The following is an 18,055-nucleotide window of genomic DNA, read 5'->3' on the forward strand; positions in this document are numbered from 1 at the left end:
TTGTGTCACCGAACTGCCACAGCAACGAACACTGCTGGACACATACCTGGTTTGAGAAGTGTGTCTGCACAAATCATTCGGAACCTGGTTTACGGGCTAGAAGACCGTATGTTGGCCCCGTCCTGCGACGTCAACATCGACATTTACGTGTTCGCTGGTGCACAAATGTACAGGGGTGGAACTGGGAGAAACTAACGGCGAGTATGGTTCAGCAACGAGTCACTTTTCCTTCTACAGCGACATAATGGACTACAACGTGTTTACAGACGCTGCAGTGAACATTTTGCCAACAACTGCGTCGCCCAAGTTGACAGATTCGGTGGAGGGAGTGTCATGATGTGGGGAGCCATCTCATACACTGGCAGAAGTGAATGTGTGTTTGTACAAGGCAACCTGACAGCTGTACACTACCGGGATGAAATTCTTCGCCGTCACATGCTTCCTATTTTGGATCGACAGAGAGAACTCTTACAGCAGGACAATGCCAGGCCGCATACGGCATGTGTAACAATGGATTTCCTACAGAATGATAGCCAGATCTCAACCCCATTGAACATCTATGGGACGAACTGGACAGACGTGTATGCCAGCATGACCCGGAGCCTCAGACGCTTCCGCAGCTGTCACATGCACTGCAGGAAGAATGGGCTAGGATTCTACATGCCCAGATTCAGAGACGTATTCAGTCTATGCCAAGATGTTGTGCAGTGATTGCTGCTGCTGGTGGCCACACAAGGTACTGATTTTCAGCTGTTTGGTGACGAAAACGCCTCCACTGCTGTCAGTCCATAGCAAGAACATTGTAACATATTCATGTCAAATATGACTGTGATACGATCATAAATAACGAAATTATGCCACTTTGTATTAAAGAGATAATTCCATGAATATTTCGCCTATGCATTTCTTTTTTGACAGAGTATACATCTTGTATATATTACTTTAAGATAAACAGGGATTTCATAAGTGAGATAACGTTCTACATTTAACAATGACTTATAATGCTTATAATAAAAAGTATCAGATAAATTAGTAACAGAACTACACCAATTTTGCTGAAGATTATCAAACAATCATTGTCTAAATTTAACTATAAACAATTTTACATCTTTAAAATCCTGAGCTATCCAAACATAACCAAATCCTGATCTAAAAAGAATATTTTTAATATAAGTCACCCATGTGGTGCGTCCTGCTTCAGTGTCTGTAGCATTGTATAACATTGACGGGGAAGCCTGTTTACATTCAGTTGTAATATCCTACACCAATACTTAATATCTCTAGTAGTGTAAATAAGCTGTAAAGGAGCTCTATCACATTCACCTAAAGCCATAATATTACTGGTGTTTTTACCTAATTTTAAAAATCATTTACACATTTTAATCTAAACATGTTCATTAATTTTACAATAACAAGTACCCCATACTTCTGAACCATAACATAAAATTGGAGTGACCATAGAATCAAATATCTTAAATAGATCTTTACAAAGAATATCACCAAGTTTCTTTTGATACCTATTGCCATCATGGCTTTTTTACCTTGTGCTGCAAAACAAGTTTGGGTTTTAGTCCATAATACCTTAATATCTATAATATGAGACAACCTCAGTACTATTTCCATTAAAAAAACATGTTTCTTAATTCTTTAGAGGATCTATTTCTAAAAACAATGACCTTGGTCTTTATTAAATTCACAGCCATACCTGTAGTATTACAAAACACTTCTAATACACTAATTGTCTTTTGTAGCTGTAAAGGATTGTCAGAAACAATTGATACATCATCAGCAAACATAAGAGCATATACTGATTTACAATCATTTGATATAAAAACACCTCGCCCACCACACTCTTCCATAGTTTTTACAAGCCTATTTATAAAAATAATGAACATTTGTGGACTCAATATACATCCTTGTTGGGTGCCAATATTACAATGAAAATAATCTAATAAGCCATTTGGTGTTCTTACACAAGCATTGATGAAATTACAGATAAATATTAACATTAACATTATCAAAAGCCTTAAAAAAATCTACAAAAAGACAATAAAATTGACCTCTTTTTGTCCAGGCATGTTTTTGCACAAGAGCTTGCAGTGAAAAAATTTGATTAGCAGTAGAATAATCTGGTCTGAAGCCTGGTAGAGATTCATCAATAATATTATTGTTATCCCACCAATCTTGATGTCATGTATTAAGAATAGAAGTAAACACCTTAAATGTGGTATCAATTAATGACATATAATACTTTTACCCCATATATCTGGGAAAATGCCACTGTCATGTATATTATTAAATAAACTGAGCAATACAGGGATAATAAGGTTTTGTGAAGCCTTTAAAAATTCTGAAGCAATACCATCTGGCCCAGGTTGTTTGTTATTTGCTAAACCTTGTATATGACTTACAATTTCTTCTTCTGTAATTAGAGATTTTTTGACAAATTATCATTATTTACAGTATAACCATGATTATTATTCATAGACAATTCATTGCTAAAAAGAAGGGAAGAGAAGTGCTCAATCCATTGTACAGAACTAATTTCTTGTGATATATTAGAATACTGTTTCCCTTGTTTAATCAATTTCCAAAAGAGTTCGGGACTGTTTCTTGCATTTATCAAATTTCTCTCTGTTTAATAAATAAAATAAGCACTTCTTTTCCTATTAAAAGTATTTTAAAATTCTTATCTCAAAATTTAAAAAACACAGAGAAATCTAAACCACAGGCTCTTAATGCATCATATTTTCTCTGTTTTAAATTTTGTAACTCATCATATCCTACCAAGGTGGTTGCTGGTTTATATTTTTAACATAAGAAAATATTTTATATTAAGGTTTAATATAGATAGCATGATAGCAAACCAAAATTAATTTAATTCTCAATTGAATATTGTGCAAAAGTTAAACCAAACAAAAAATCAAATTGTTGGTGATACATGTATCAATTTAGATTTGGTCGGTCGGCAATTTGTTTTGTGTTTTTGGTGATTTGAGAGATATTTGCCAATATCAACTTGAATTAACATTTTTCAATTTAGAGAGATTAAACACTCATGTAGGTGTTGTAAGTTACCAGCAGCTGGAGAAGCTAGTAGTATATTAAAGGCCCCAGAGAATTGGGTTTTTTTTTTTTTTAATTTATTTATTTATTTATTTATTTAGTTATTTACTCTTTTTTTAACCATTTATGGGTTATGCCAAAACAAACTCAGGCAACCCATCCCGCCGTCATGTAACCCGCCAACAATCATTCAAATGACACCACAAATGCAGTGCGTGAACGAAAGACGGGTCACGCAAAAATATACTCACATGAGCGATGCGCAAATGAAACTAATGCTCTCGCAATTTTCAGAGGTCTGTATTAATTTGCCTTTCAGCGGGGTTGGGGTGGGGGGACAACGCGTAAACTTCAGAGTTGAGGGTCAGTACCCCCTCCTCACACTTCCGGTATCTATACTGAGAGGCATAAATAACACAATGGATAATTCACTGAATAATCTCTTATAGAAATGTCAAATCACATATATTGAGTATGTGGAGAAATAACATACTGGCAATAATTGTAAGTGAAAGAGGATTTTGTTCAAATCAGAAAACAATTGAATAAAATGAGTTTTCAGTAAAAAGCATAACTGGTGTGTTTATTACAACAATACAGCATTGCATATGAAAATCATTTTGCATGTGCATTGCCTGCTCTTGACTTCCTATAAAAGCAACCATTTTTGTGTGTTTTCTGTCTTTTTTTTAATATGCTATGGTAAGTAATGTTAAAAAAATTGTTGTTTGATTGCCAAAAAACCCAGTTGTGTTTTTTTTTTAAAACCACATTTTATTTGTAAAAAAATCCTGATTTGAACAATATCTTCTTTAAGTTACAGTTGTTACCAGTATGTTATTTGTCTGCATGACTAATACTGATGACATAATATTTCTATAAGAAAATATCAGTGAAATACCCATTACGTTATTTATGCCTCTCAGTATATATTAAATGTTTCTTGGCCTCACTGTTTATGTGATATTCCTTGTGTGTTGTCAGACTAGCATGCAGAATGTTTGCCACGGAGAGCTCACTTATCCAGCTGAAGCCCGAGACTATCCAGGCTCTGGTAATAGAGGCTGAAGAGAAGCAATGGCTGCATGGTGACATCACCGTGACAACACACAGTCACCCTGTTGGCAATGTTTGTCGATTGGCTGAGCTTGGCACTCTGTTACTTAGGTTAGTTTGTTAATTTGTTTTCTATGGAGTTAAAAAAAAATATATTTCCAAGACATAAGAATTACTGTATCTATTCTTTTATTAACTCAGTTAATTTTGTGCTCGCTTGTTGAGCTTGCATCGCAGGATCGAACCACCTTGTTCGAACCAGTGTACCACAACTGCTCAAAGGCCGTGGTATGTGTTTTCCTGTCGTTGGGAAAGTGCATATAAAAGATCCCTTGCTGCTAATGGAAAAATGTAGCGGGTTTCCTCTGATGGCTACGAGTCAGAATTACCAAATGTTTGACATCCAGTTATGAATAGCCGATGATTAATTAATCAATGTGCTCCAGTGCTGTCGTTAAACAAAACAAACAAACTGTTCTTTGAGAAAAATGTCTTTTTGTCTATCTGTCTGTCTGTCTGTTCAGTATATTGATCTAAAATCATAAGAGTGTTGATTTTGTTCATTGTGACTTTTCTGCACAAACTCAAATTATTAATATGTTTCAGTTTTGGATCAGCTGTGAAGAAAATTGAAGGCTATTTTAGTCAATTGGAGTGAGTATGTTAAATTATATATTTTACTGGTAATAAGATAAATATAATCTAACATGTCATGCGTTCCCTTCGTAATATTTTTTCCATCAGAATATAAACCAGAGGCTACATGGTTGAAATCCCCTTATGGAGGTTAATGTATCTGTCAGTGTTGTTTTTGATCCTCATTCTGTAGTGGCCCAGTGGTAAAGCGCTCGCCTGATGTGCAGTCGGCCTATATCGATCCCCATCGGTGGGCACATTGGGCTATTTCCTTTCAGCCAGTGCGCATGACTGGTATATCAAAGACCATGGTATGTGTTATCTTGTTAGTGGGGTGGTGCATATAAAAGATCCCTTGCTACTAATAGAAAAAAATTAGCAGGTTTCCTCTTTAAGACTATACGTTAGAATTAACAAATGTTTGACATCTGATAGCCGATGATAAATAAATCAATGTGCTCTAGTGGTGTCGTTAAACAAAAAAACTTTTAACTCATTCTGTAATTTAATGTTGCAGGTCCAGGAAGAGCTGTTTGTTGCTGGCTGGCAGACGGCGGACGTTCTCCAACGTCAGACTGGTGAGTTCTATACGTGATATCGATGTGTCAGACTGGTGAGTTCTATACCTGATATCGATGTGTCAGACTGGTGAGTTCTATACCTGATATCGATGTGTCAGACTGGTGAGTTCTATACCTGATATCGATGTGTCAGACTGGTGAGTTCTATACCTGATATCGGGGTCAGACTGGTGAGTTCTACACCTGATATCGATGTGTCAGACTGGTGAGTTCTATACCTGATATCAATGTGTCAGACTGGTGAGTTATATACCTGATATCGCTGGGTCAGACTGGTGAGTTATATACGTGATATCGATGTGTCAGACTGGTGAGTTATATACCTGATATCGCTGGGTCAGACTGGTGAGTTATATACCTGATATCGCTGGGTCAGACTGGTGAGTTATATACCTGATATCGATGTGTCAGACTGGTGAGTTCTATACCTGATATCGATGTGTCAGACTGGCGAGTTATATACGTGATATCGATGTGTCAGACTGGCGAGTTATATACCTGATATCGATGTGTCAGACTGGTGAGTTATATACCTGATATCGATGTGTCAGACTGGTGAGTTATATACGTGATATCGATGTGTCAGACTGGTGAGTTATATACCTGATATCGCTGTGTCAGACTGGTGAGTTATATACCTGATATCGATGTGTCAGACTGGTGAGTTATATACGTGATATCGATGTGTCAGACTGGTGAGTTATATACGTGATATCGATGTGTCAGACTGGTGAGTTATATACCTGATATCGCTGTGTCAGACTGGTGAGTTATATACCTGATATCGATGTGTCAGACTGGCGAGTTCTATACGTGATATCGATGTGTCAGACTGGCGGGTTCTATACGTGATATCGATGTGTCAGACTGGTGAGTTATATACGTGATATCGATGTGTCAGACTGGTGAGTTATATACGTGATATCGATGTGTCAGACTGGTGAGTTATATACCTGATATCGATGTGTCAGACTGGTGAGTTATATACGTGATATCAATGTGTCAGACTGGTGAGTTCTATACCTGATATCGCTGGGTCAGACTGGTGAGTTCTATACCTGATATCGCTGGGTCAGACTGGTGAGTTCTATACCTGATATCGGTGGGTCAGACTGGTGAGTTCTATACCTGATATCGCTGGGTCAGACTGGTGAGTTCTATACCTGATATCGGTGGGTCAGACTGGTGAGTTCTATACCTGATATCGCTGGGTCAGACTGGTGAGTTCTATACCTGATATCGGTGGGTCAGACTGGTGAGTTCTATACCTGATATCGGTGGGTCAGAATGATGGGTTCCACACCTGATATCGTTGGGTCAGACTGGTGAGTTCTATACCTGATATCAGTGGGTCAGACTGGTGAGTTCTATACCTGATATCAGTGGGTCAGACTGGTGAGTTCTACACCTGATATCGTGGTCAGACTGGTGAGTTCTACACCTGATATCGGTGTGTCAGACTGGTGAGTTCTACACCTAATATCGGTGGGTCAGACTGGTGAGTTCTACACCTGATATCGATGGGTCAGACTGGTGAGTTCTATACCTGATATCGATGGATCAGACTGGTGAGTTCTATACCTGATATCGATGGGTCAGACCATGGGTGTCATTTGGTGGGGGACAGGGGGGACATGTCCCCCCCACTTTTAGCAGTGGGGGGGGACAGAATATCTGATGTCCCCCCACTTTACTCTAAATAATGTTCTCAGTCAGCCACAATGACCTTCATTTTTCTAAATTTTCGGGGGGGGGGGGGCATGCCCCCAGACCCCCCTAGAGTTGCTTCATGCCTAGGGCGCTCGCGATTAGTCGCACGAAATATTGTTAGAACGCAATTGTCCCCCCCCCCCCCACTTTTTCCTTGCAAATTACGCCCATGGGTCAGACTGGTGAGTTCTACACCTGATATCGGGGTCAGACTGGTGAGTTCTACACCTGATATCGGTGTGTCACACTGGTGAGTTCTACACCTGATATCGGTGTGTCACACTGGTGAGTTCTACACCTGATATCGGTGTGTCAGACTGGTGAGTTCTATACCTGATATCAGTGGGTCAGAATGATGGGTTCCACACCTGATATCGTTGGGTCAGACTGGTGAGTTCTATACCTGATATCAGTGGGTCAGACTGGTGAGTTCTATACCTGATATCAGTGGGTCAGACTGGTGAGTTCTACACCTGATATCGGTGTGTCAGACTGGTGAGTTCTACACCTAATATCGGTGGGTCAGACTGGTGAGTTCTACACCTGATATCGATGGGTCAGACTGGTGAGTTCTATACCTGATATCGATGGATCAGACTGGTGATTTCTATACCTGATATCGATGGATCAGACTGGTGATTTCTATACCTGATATCGATGGGTCAGACCATGAGCGTCATTTGGTGGGGGACAGGGGGGACATGTCCCCCCACTTTTAGCAGTGGGGGGGACAGAATATCTGATGTCCCCCCACTTTACTTTAAATAATGTTCTCAGACAGCCACAATGACCTTCATTTTTATAAATTTTCAGGGGGGGGGGGGGGCATGCCCCCAGACCCCCCTAGAGTCGCTTCATGCCTAGGGCGCTCGCGATTAGTCGCACGAAATATTGTTAGAACGCAATTGTCCCCCCCACTTTTTCCTTGCAAATGACGCCCATGGGTCAGACTGGTGAGTTCTACACCTGATATCGGGGTCAGACTGGTGAGTTCTACACCTGATATCGGTGTGTCACACTGGTGAGTTCTACACCTGATATCGGTGTTTCACACTGGTGAGTTCTATACCTAATATCGGTGTGTCAGACTGGTGAGTTCTACACCTGATATCATTGGGTCAGACTGGTGAGTTCTATACCTGATCTCGATGGGTCAGACTGGTGAGTTCTATTACCTGATATCAATGGCCGACAGCCGAAGCTGCTTACATCCACTATTTGCAAAAATAAGAGTACTCTAAACTGTATTAATGTTGCAACATTTAAAAGTTTAATGATTGTTTTGTTTAACGACACCACTAGAGCACATTGATATATTAATCATCGTCTGTTGGTTGTCAGACATTTGATAATTTTGACACATAGTCTTAGAGAGGAAACCCGCTATATTTTTCTATTAATAGCAAGGGATATTTTATATGCATCATCTCACAGATAGGATAGCACATACCATGGCTTTTGATATACCAGTAGTGAGTGTCCTGGCTAGGGACATGATGTCATTCAAGTGAACATGCATGTAAACTACACATGCAAACTTTTGTATTACACATATGTTCAAATATAATTTTTTTAGAATGGTGTTTATTACTGAAGTTTAAATGGGTATGTAATAAAACAGTTTTTATGTTACTTTCAGGTCAGTAACCATGGTGAATCCGACATTGAAGATGGTAAGTTATTTATTTCTCTTGTACAGGATTTGTATAGGATTGTTCACACATGAGTGTTTTATTAGGTTTGCTAAATAGTAAGTAATATCACTTCTAGTCACTGCTTTCCTCAACAATTATTCTGTTTTTGACATGCATGATTTTGTATTTTGGGCACCCACATTGGGAGGGGGGTGGGGGAACAATAACACTGTTTATGAGTCATGATGGGGCAGCAGGAAAATATAAACGGTGGTGGGGGAAAAAGAGGTGTGATTTGGGATCCCTCCCCCCCTCCCCCATTTGACTGCCAGTGGACGTATTCTATAAAAGCTTAAAAAGCTTATTTGTTTATCCTACACATATTTCTGATAACAAAAGCATAAAGATATTCATAAATTGACTGCGAATACATGCAAAAAAGCTGTTGAACTCGAAGCAGTTGTTGAATTATTAGTAATCTAACAGTTCTAAGGTTTCGATGTTGTCTGTTAATTAAAATGGTTATTGTTGTGTTTTAACAGGGGCCACAAAGAGCTCAACGGTGTGTGCTGACGCTACACATCTCGACTCCAAGGTATTTAAATTGTTTCAGTTTCAGTAACATCATAATCTCATCATTTATTACAACACATCTCGACTCCAAGGTATTTAAATTGTTTCAGTTTCAGTAACATCATAATCTCATCATTTATTACAACACATCTCGACTCCAAGGTATTTAAATTGTTTCAGTTTCAGTAACATCATAATCTCATCATTTATTACAACACATCTCGACTCCAAGGTATTTAAATTGTTTCAGTTTCAGTAACATCATAATCTCATCATTTATTACAACACATCTCGACTCCAAGGTATTTAAATTGTTTCAGTTTCAGTAACATCATAATCTCATCATTTATTACAACACATCTCGACTCCAAGGTATTTAAATTGTTTCAGTTTCAGTAACATCATAATCTCATCATTTATTACAACACATCTCGACTCCAAGGTATTTAAATTGTTTCAGTTTCAGTAACATCATAATCTCATCATTTATTACAAGCATCAGTGTCTAATTAAGGCCTAGTGCTTATAAAGCTTTTAGAGTCGAGACTTGAGACTAATAGAGTCTGAGACAGTATTGTCATGACAACGCCATACATGTTGTATGTGTGTGACGTCGTTAGAGATTGAGTCTGGACTCTAAATGTTTTGTAAGCATGGGGCCCTGGTGTGGGTCTGGGTCTGGGTCTGGCGAGTATGGTGCCAGTTCAAAATCAAACGCATTGAATCGAATGTCGCAAAACATGCCTCATCTGTGATGACGTCGACTACAAATCTGACTACAGACGTCATAGAACATGCTCTATATTTTAATACTACCAGACTGGCAGCTGCATAATGTTTGAACCGTACTCATTAATTTTCCTTAATAACCAACAGGAAAACTATATATTAATCAATATTGATTTCTCATACTTATTGTTGATGTTTATAGAAGTAAATTTATTTAAAGATATGAACATATTTATATATATATTGAAAACATGTAACAGTTACTGCAGATCCAGACATCAAAATACATCAGACATGGCGTCATACTCGCCAGACCCAGACCCAGATACAGTGTGTTTTGGGCCTAATGCATTTTAATTAATGCACTCTGAACCAACAGTATAATAAAATAGTGTTATTGGCTTTCTTATTGCTCTGTTACTCTCAGTTATTTATAATTTTGAAAAATAACTATAATATGCGTAAAAGTATTGCAGCTAACTAAACTTTATATCTAAATATTTACTGATGATTATGTCCATCATTAGGTTATTCCTAAACAGCTACTATTATTTACAGTATTACACATATTAATTTAAAACGTTATCACATAAACGAATGGTATGCGTGATTATTGCACACTTTCGATGTTGTGATTGACAGTTGATAGTCCGAATGTGAAAGCAATAGCCATGCATACCACTTGTTTATGCAGTAACTGACTTGTGCAATGCCACTAAGTGATGTTGCATGATGCGATACAGATGTTTGAAGGGTGGTTGGTTATACAGATTTATTGCACTTTTGTCGATATAGAGAAACCATTTAAAGATGGCACAATGTTCTGTGGTAGAATGATGTTCGCAAGTGTGATGGCTCACAGATTCAATTGCCCTCGATGGACTAAGATTTTATTATGCATGTGTATAGATTTCACATTATTTGCACCAAACCTCAGCCCAGTCCGTTACAAACCTCGTTTGGACTGCTGGTGCTCCCTTGCACTTGCCAGCATGGGCAGGCCCCCTTACCTGTCCAAGATGGAGGAACCATCTGAGGCCTGCATATGTGCCCATGACAGGCGTGCACTACAACAGCTTGTTCTGAATGTGCACGTAAAACCCTATGACCTGACCTGACCTGACCTGACCCAACCTCAAGTTGTGAATTTATACATATGCATTATTTTAATTGCAGACATACATTGCAGATATCACAAGTTGTTCTTAAAATGTACCCGTTGGGAACACGCCCTATAAAGTGCATATTCGTAAACAAACCCAAAATATTTCATAGTATTTGTCCGAGTTACAGTAGTAATCACAATAATTACCATGACAATTATTTCAATAATTACAATTATAATTAATCATACATTTTCTCACCAGGAGTTTGAGACTTTCAAATTTGCCTACCTCTGTGCATCGTTTCCGGTCCTCGGGGTCCCGGACCCCCCTTCCCCCTGCTCTCCCTCGCCACCCGCCACACCGACAGACAGCATGTCCAAGTTCACATTTCCCGCGGAGGCCTCCCAACAACGGTCGACTCCCCACTCACTGCACGACAGCGGCGTGGAGGCCGAGGTAGACGACACATCATCAGTGATCCCGACAGAGACACTGTGTGACATCCTGCGCCGGTCGTTCAGACTGTCGAACACACGCTTCAGATACTACGAGAAAGAGGTTATCAAGATCTTCCACAGGAAAACACCACCACAGGTATTTTCTGCACAGCGCTCGCTAAATAATACAAGTAAATTTCTTTCTGCTAATGTAATTAACAAGACATACTACAAAAAATACCACCACAGGACTTGCTAAATAATACAACTAAATTCCAGTAATGTAATTAACATGATGTACTAAAAGAAAACATCACCTTGGGTAATTTCAGCACAACAATAATAAAATATACAAAGACATTTTTTTTCCGATAAGGTAATTATTAAGTTGTACTTTTAAGAAAACACCATCATATGATTCATAGGTAATGTTTTCACAGCACTCACTAAAAAATACAAATAAATGTTTTTCAGTTGTGTAACTTAAAAAGGGATGTGACTTTTCTCACTTTTTATCAGATTTCAACTTTAAGTAAAAAGACATGCAAGGATGATGGGTTGTTGATTAAAAGAGCTTAAGAGAGCTGTGTGAATTAGGCCCCTGATTTGCTGAAAAATAACCTTCAGGTTTACATGTAGTGAAGGGGTTTCAACTTTATTAAAGGTCATTTCAGCATTTATTTCTAAATTATTTATGTTCTCAGGGTTTCTGCCAGAGGGTAAAACAGGTATGGTGCCATACCCAAATTCTTTGCTGATTTTTTTTTTTAAGTTAACCTTAAGACAAAATTAATTACTTTTATTATTACTGTATGATTTTTTTTTTTAAAGTTAACCTTTTGACAAAATTAATTAACTTTATCATTACTGTATGATTTTCTTAACCGTAACACTAAACGTAAGCTATTTTCTTTTTTGGAGGAGTTCCCCCCCCCCATCCCCTGTTGACTGTGGTTGCATTTAATTCCATAGCGCCATGCCCAAAAATTTCTTTCTGGCAGAAACACTGGTTCCGAGCCATAAGCATACTCTGTTTTATGAATTAGATAAAGTAACCTTATGTTTGTTTACCTGTAAACCCTTTAAGTGCAGACCTAAAATAAATGTTGCTTGATTCTTTAACCAGAAAATGTCTGCCTATTTGACATGTTGTTTTGCATCATTGTTCAGCTTCTGGTGGAAGATCTGGTTGCCCAGCTGGTTGCGTTGGAGAACAACTCAAATAAATTCTACAGTCCCCTCAACTTCCTGGTAGGTTCAAGTTAGTCCTGGTTCAGAAAAGGAAAGGAATATTAAACTAAATGTGTTTTGGGGTGGGATTTAGCTCAGTGGGTATAACACTCGCCTAAGGTGTTTGGGTTATAGGATCGAAGCACCTCGGCAGACCAATGACTGATATTTCTCTCATCCTCAGGTATATGGAACAGAGCTATCCCATGAAAGAAAACCATGTAAGAAATTTCTATCTTACATGGGATATCACACGCTTGCGTTTAACATGACGTCGTTGGTAATATATGACGTCATATGTGAGGCGGTGACCTGAGGTCATTAGACACAGTTTTAAATTAATATTTTGTTATTAAAACCTTCATTTTAAAAGCTATCTTGTTAATTTGTAGTGTTAAATCTTATTTAACACATGAAAAAAACACGGCAAATACGATAGTGTAGTTTATTTATGATAAAATTGTCAAATAAAGAAGTTACTTGTTCAGCCATCTTTGTCTGTTCGTGTAAAATAATGGTTTATTTACCGAATGAATGAGAGAAAAAGACTCCATCATATGTGGTCATGTGGGATAGAAAAAGTACACCCTCTGTAGTTAAAATTTCGACCATGACCGCATATGATGGAGTCTTATATTCTCCCATCCCTAGCCATGCAAGACAAATCCATTCCATGGCATCAGCCCATGCGGAATAAATCTGTCTTGCGTGGGCTATGACATCATTGAATTTAACATCAGGGGCGTAGGCTGAAGCAAATGGTCCGCTTTCAGAACTAAAACATACAGGTTTATACATATGAAGTTTCTGGTGGTGCAAAAACAAAATAGAAAAAGGTCACGCTACGCCCCTGTTAACATGGGGAGTATTACGGCGTTGGCAATATATGACATCATATCAATGTGAGTTGGTTAGTTTTAGACGGATATTATGTTATTAAAACCTTCATTATAAAAGCTATCTTGTTAATTTGTAGTGTTAAATTATATTTAACGCATGAAACAGATGTGGCAAATACTATAGTATAGTTTATTTAAGATAAAACGGTTAAATAAAGAAGTTACTTTATCAGCTATCTTTATGTGTTCGTGTAAAATAATGGTTTATTTATCGAATGGCGGGGTGAAAAAGACTATCATATGTGGTGATGTGTGATAGAAAAAGTACACCCTCTGTGGTGGAAATTTTGACCATGGGACTCGGCAAGGCTTGTCCAGGGTCGAAAGTTCCACAACCTCGGGTCTACTTTTTCTATCCCACATGACCACATATGATGGAGTCTATTAATCTGACATATTTCAGTTTAATGTTTTGGTGAGAATAATAATCCTACAACCTCATACCATGAAACATGTCCACAGTTTAGTCTGCAATTTCAGTTTATGAAATTTAAAATTTTTAAAATATATTTTGGATTAATGTTTTAGAAAAAAGTTGTATAGTTTTATATCTGATTTTATGTTGATGACAAATTAGTCTTTTTTAATTAGCAGATATTATTTCTATTCATGTTTGTTCTTATATTAGTCAAGATATGGATATGACGTATGGCAGCAAAGGGAGAGAACTCACATAGCTGAGTTACTGAACAAGTTCTGGCATTTTGCATTACCGTTTCCGAACGACAGTAAGAGCCACCTGGTGGAGTTAAATACAGTATATGAAGACTATGAAATGCTGCTATCTAAATTACTGATGTATGGGTTACATGATTTCAAAAATAGTTTTTGTTTTACATATGCATTTTTAATTACCATGTTTTTCACATTCATACAGAACACATTTATTCAACAAAAGTCATTCTTGACAACATTGCATATAAATGTTCACATTTGAAGCAATATTTAATCATAAGCAATGTATAAGTATGAAAATGTACAGAATACAAGTAACAGGAATATTGATTAGAATGTAATGAAAAGAGTAACAGTAATAATTAAGTTTCCTTTGTTATTAGGAACATTTAATGCAGTATTTTACTTTAGCATGCTTTTAATAGTATTATTCACTGAAAGTTTAATATCAGTACTCTTCAAAGACCTATTTTAATGACTGAATTGGACTGATATGTTCAAGTGCTTGAGATAGCATGTCAGTAATAAAAGAAGCAAGTTAGTTTTGACAATCACATAATTGAATGAGTGATGGAGGTCACTGAGAGACGGATGGATGTCACTGAGTTACTGGCCTAGATGTCTGATTGAAACTGAGAGACAGATGGATGTCACTGAGAGACAGATGGATGTCACTGAGTTACTGGCCTAGATGTCTGATTGAAACTGAGAGACAGATGGATGTCATTGAGCTACTGGCTTAGTTGTCTGAAACTGAGAGACAGATGGATGTCACTGAGAAACAGATGGGTGTCACTGAGTTACTGGCCTGTTTTCTGATTGAAACTGAGAGAGATGAATGTCAATGAGTTACTGGCCTAGTTGTCTGATTAAAACTGAGAGACTGATGGATGTTACTGAGAGACAGATGGGTGCCACTGAGTTACTGGCCTTGTTGCCTGATTGAAACTGAGAGACAGATGGATGTCACTGAGTTACTGGCCTTGTTAGCTGATTAAAACTAAGAGACAGATGGATGTCACTGAGTGACTGGCCTTGTTGCCTGATTGAAACTGAGAGACAGATGGATGTCACTGAGTTACTGGCCTAGTTGTCTGATTGAAACTGAGAGACAGATGGATAAAACAGTTTCATGTCAGTGAGTTGCTGGCTGGTTGGGAGAAACATAATTTCAAGTTTCTGGTTCCTGTGTTAATTTGTGTTAAAGGTCCTATGTCAAAGTTGAAACGGGTCTCCCAAATAATTTGTAGCCAAATATAGCATGGTCACCATTTTTGTTTCTTGGTCCGATATGTGCAAAGAATTGTGGAAAAAACTGCGTGTGGAATATGTATACATAAAACAGTGATGTCACTAGTTACTGCGTGTGACACACTCTCAAGATTCCCACTAAAATACTTCTTTTTTTCTACTAGTAAATGGAATTATTTGGATGTAATGTTTTATAGGCATACAGATGAAGTATAAACTTTATGTTTCAAAGCATAAATTAATAAATATATTTGGCGGGAACTACTATTATTGCGACTTTGACATAGCACCTTTAATTAGTATTAATTTGTAGGTATGAGAACCAGTTTAAAGATCAAGGAGAAGATTTCAGGGACACTGTCACCTCACCACTGTCATCGGCATCTGTGAGGCTGCTCCGGGAGTTTGGACTTAGATATGGCATTGTAAGGAGGATATTTTCTATATTTAGCTTTTTTTACCAGTAGTGACATTTTATTGGTTCATTTTAATAGTGCTCTTTTCCATTTCATAAATCTTTGTTTGGGTGTTATATTGAAACCCCCCTAAACTAGACACAAAGTGAAAAGTCTGGTTTTAAAGGGCATGTGGTTTAGAGAGTTTCTCTTCTGTACTGATATATTTAGAAAGAAAGAAAGAAATGTTTTATTTAACGATGCACTCAACACATTTTATTTACGGTTATATGGCGTTAGACATATGGTTAAGGACCACACAGATTTTGAGAGAAAACCCGCTGTCACCACTTCATGGGCTACTCTTCCGATTAGCAGCAAGGGATCTTTTATTTGTGCTTCCCACAGGCAGGATAGCACAAACCATGGCCTTTGTTGAACCAGTTATGGATCACTGGTCGGTGCAAGTGGTTTACACCTACCCATTGAGCCTTGCGGAGCACTCACTCAGGGTTTGGAGTCGGTATCTGGATAAAAAAATCCCATGCCTCGACTGGGATCTGAACCCAGTACCTACCAGCCTGTTGACTGATGGCCTAACCATGATGCCACCGAGGCCAGTCAATATATATTTAGATGTCAATTATATTATGTCCATATTTGGTGTGTTTACATATGTCTGTGTGTTTTAGGGCAAACAGTACCGGACGATTCTGTATCTGAAGCATGTTGTGGAAAATTTCAATCCCTGCATATGGTACCTGAATCATGTTGTGTCGCTACTCTCATCCATCTGTGAGTGGTTTCCTAGCAACCAGATCCAGTTGATCATGGTTAGACAAGAAGTTAGTATCAGGATTTATATGTGTCATGTAATTTTATCAGTTTAATGATCATTGGTTTTGCCAGAGGGTTCCAAGGGTAAAATTATGTATCCTAAAATGTTGGTAATGAATGAATATATAGGAAATAAGGGAACTGCTGTTACAAATTGTCTCAAAGTGTATGAAATACAGGATCTAATTCGAAAACATTTCAAAGACAGATCCACCTAATGAGGGCCCTTATGGTCTGTTTTATTTCAAATAATTTTTTGGTAAGATATGAATTAATGGATGTAAGTGTCATGATTGGAAGGAAATGTTTGATTTAATGACGCACTCAACACATTATATATGGTTATATGGCATCAGATACATGGTTAAGGATCACACGGATATTGAGAGAGGAAATTGTCATAATTGGAGTCACTTTGATTTCTAAAGGTATTAGTTTGAAATAATTGGGAGTCATCAGTGATGTAATTTCAAGGAATAATTTGGTTTCAATTTTTTTTATTGGCAGCAATTGTTAATTGATTGAAGATTGATTACCAGCTACTATTTATTATTTAGGATTGTGTAGCATTATCTGAATCTTGCATAGCGAATCGCGACATGATAATGAACCAAATGTTCCTTGAGGTTAGTTTGGTATAGGTGTTGTTTGGTTTGGACCTGATGTTGTCAACTCTGTGTTTAGCTCCTTAAATTGTTTTAATTTAACTCTTATTGTTTTTTTCTTACCATATGCAGGACTACCTCTGCCACTCGCCAAATTCGCCAATTGCAAATTTTATGAACAATTGGCAAATTCATGTGATAATTGATATTTGTTGGAAAACAACTGTGGGTTTTTGCATTTTTAAAGATTAGTTGGCGAAATGTTTTGCTCATCAGAGCTAGGCCTGCATACGTTGCTGATGAAAATGCCTATATATTTTTCAGTTTCTTAATCTTGACTCAGCAGCAAAAATCATCTTGACACAAGCATCGAAAACCTTATGTCAGATGCAGAAACTGTTCCCAGAGGGGAAGACTGCTCAGGGAATAGGTAAGTGTTTTTAAAGGGTTTTTTAATAGCTGTTTAATTGACTAATATACATGTATATATGTGTTGTGCATTTATTAAAATATTTTATCTAACACTGTCAAAAAACTGTGAAGACTGTTCTGCCTACCTGATTCGATATTGGGTATAGAATATTTTGCGTGTTTTAGGTGGGTTTTTTTAGTCTTATATATTCATGGTTACTCAA

The 18,055-nt window shown here is 37.6% G+C and overlaps 1 protein-coding gene across 3 annotated transcripts in view; it reads left to right on the forward strand.

Annotated features, from left to right (window-relative positions):
* Window positions 1-18,055, forward strand: part of LOC121383332 — a 53,193-nt gene that overhangs the window by 6,999 nt on the left and 28,139 nt on the right. For all 3 annotated transcript variants that reach the window (XM_041513294.1, XM_041513293.1, XM_041513295.1), the window contains exons 2-12: window positions 4,051-4,233; window positions 4,729-4,776; window positions 5,276-5,336; window positions 8,689-8,722; window positions 9,226-9,278; window positions 11,353-11,685; window positions 12,699-12,779; window positions 14,286-14,455; window positions 15,897-16,008; window positions 16,671-16,823; window positions 17,745-17,850. In XM_041513294.1, the coding sequence (XP_041369228.1) occupies window positions 4,064-4,233; window positions 4,729-4,776; window positions 5,276-5,336; window positions 8,689-8,722; window positions 9,226-9,278; window positions 11,353-11,685; window positions 12,699-12,779; window positions 14,286-14,455; window positions 15,897-16,008; window positions 16,671-16,823; window positions 17,745-17,850 (1,321 nt within the window). In that variant the 5' untranslated portion in view covers window positions 4,051-4,063. The remainder of the gene's footprint in view (window positions 1-4,050; window positions 4,234-4,728; window positions 4,777-5,275; window positions 5,337-8,688; window positions 8,723-9,225; window positions 9,279-11,352; window positions 11,686-12,698; window positions 12,780-14,285; window positions 14,456-15,896; window positions 16,009-16,670; window positions 16,824-17,744; window positions 17,851-18,055) is intronic.

The sequence above is a fragment of the Gigantopelta aegis genome, chromosome 10 (assembly GCF_016097555.1).
Source record: "Gigantopelta aegis isolate Gae_Host chromosome 10, Gae_host_genome, whole genome shotgun sequence".
Classification (NCBI taxonomy): domain Eukaryota; kingdom Metazoa; phylum Mollusca; class Gastropoda; order Neomphalida; family Peltospiridae; genus Gigantopelta; species Gigantopelta aegis.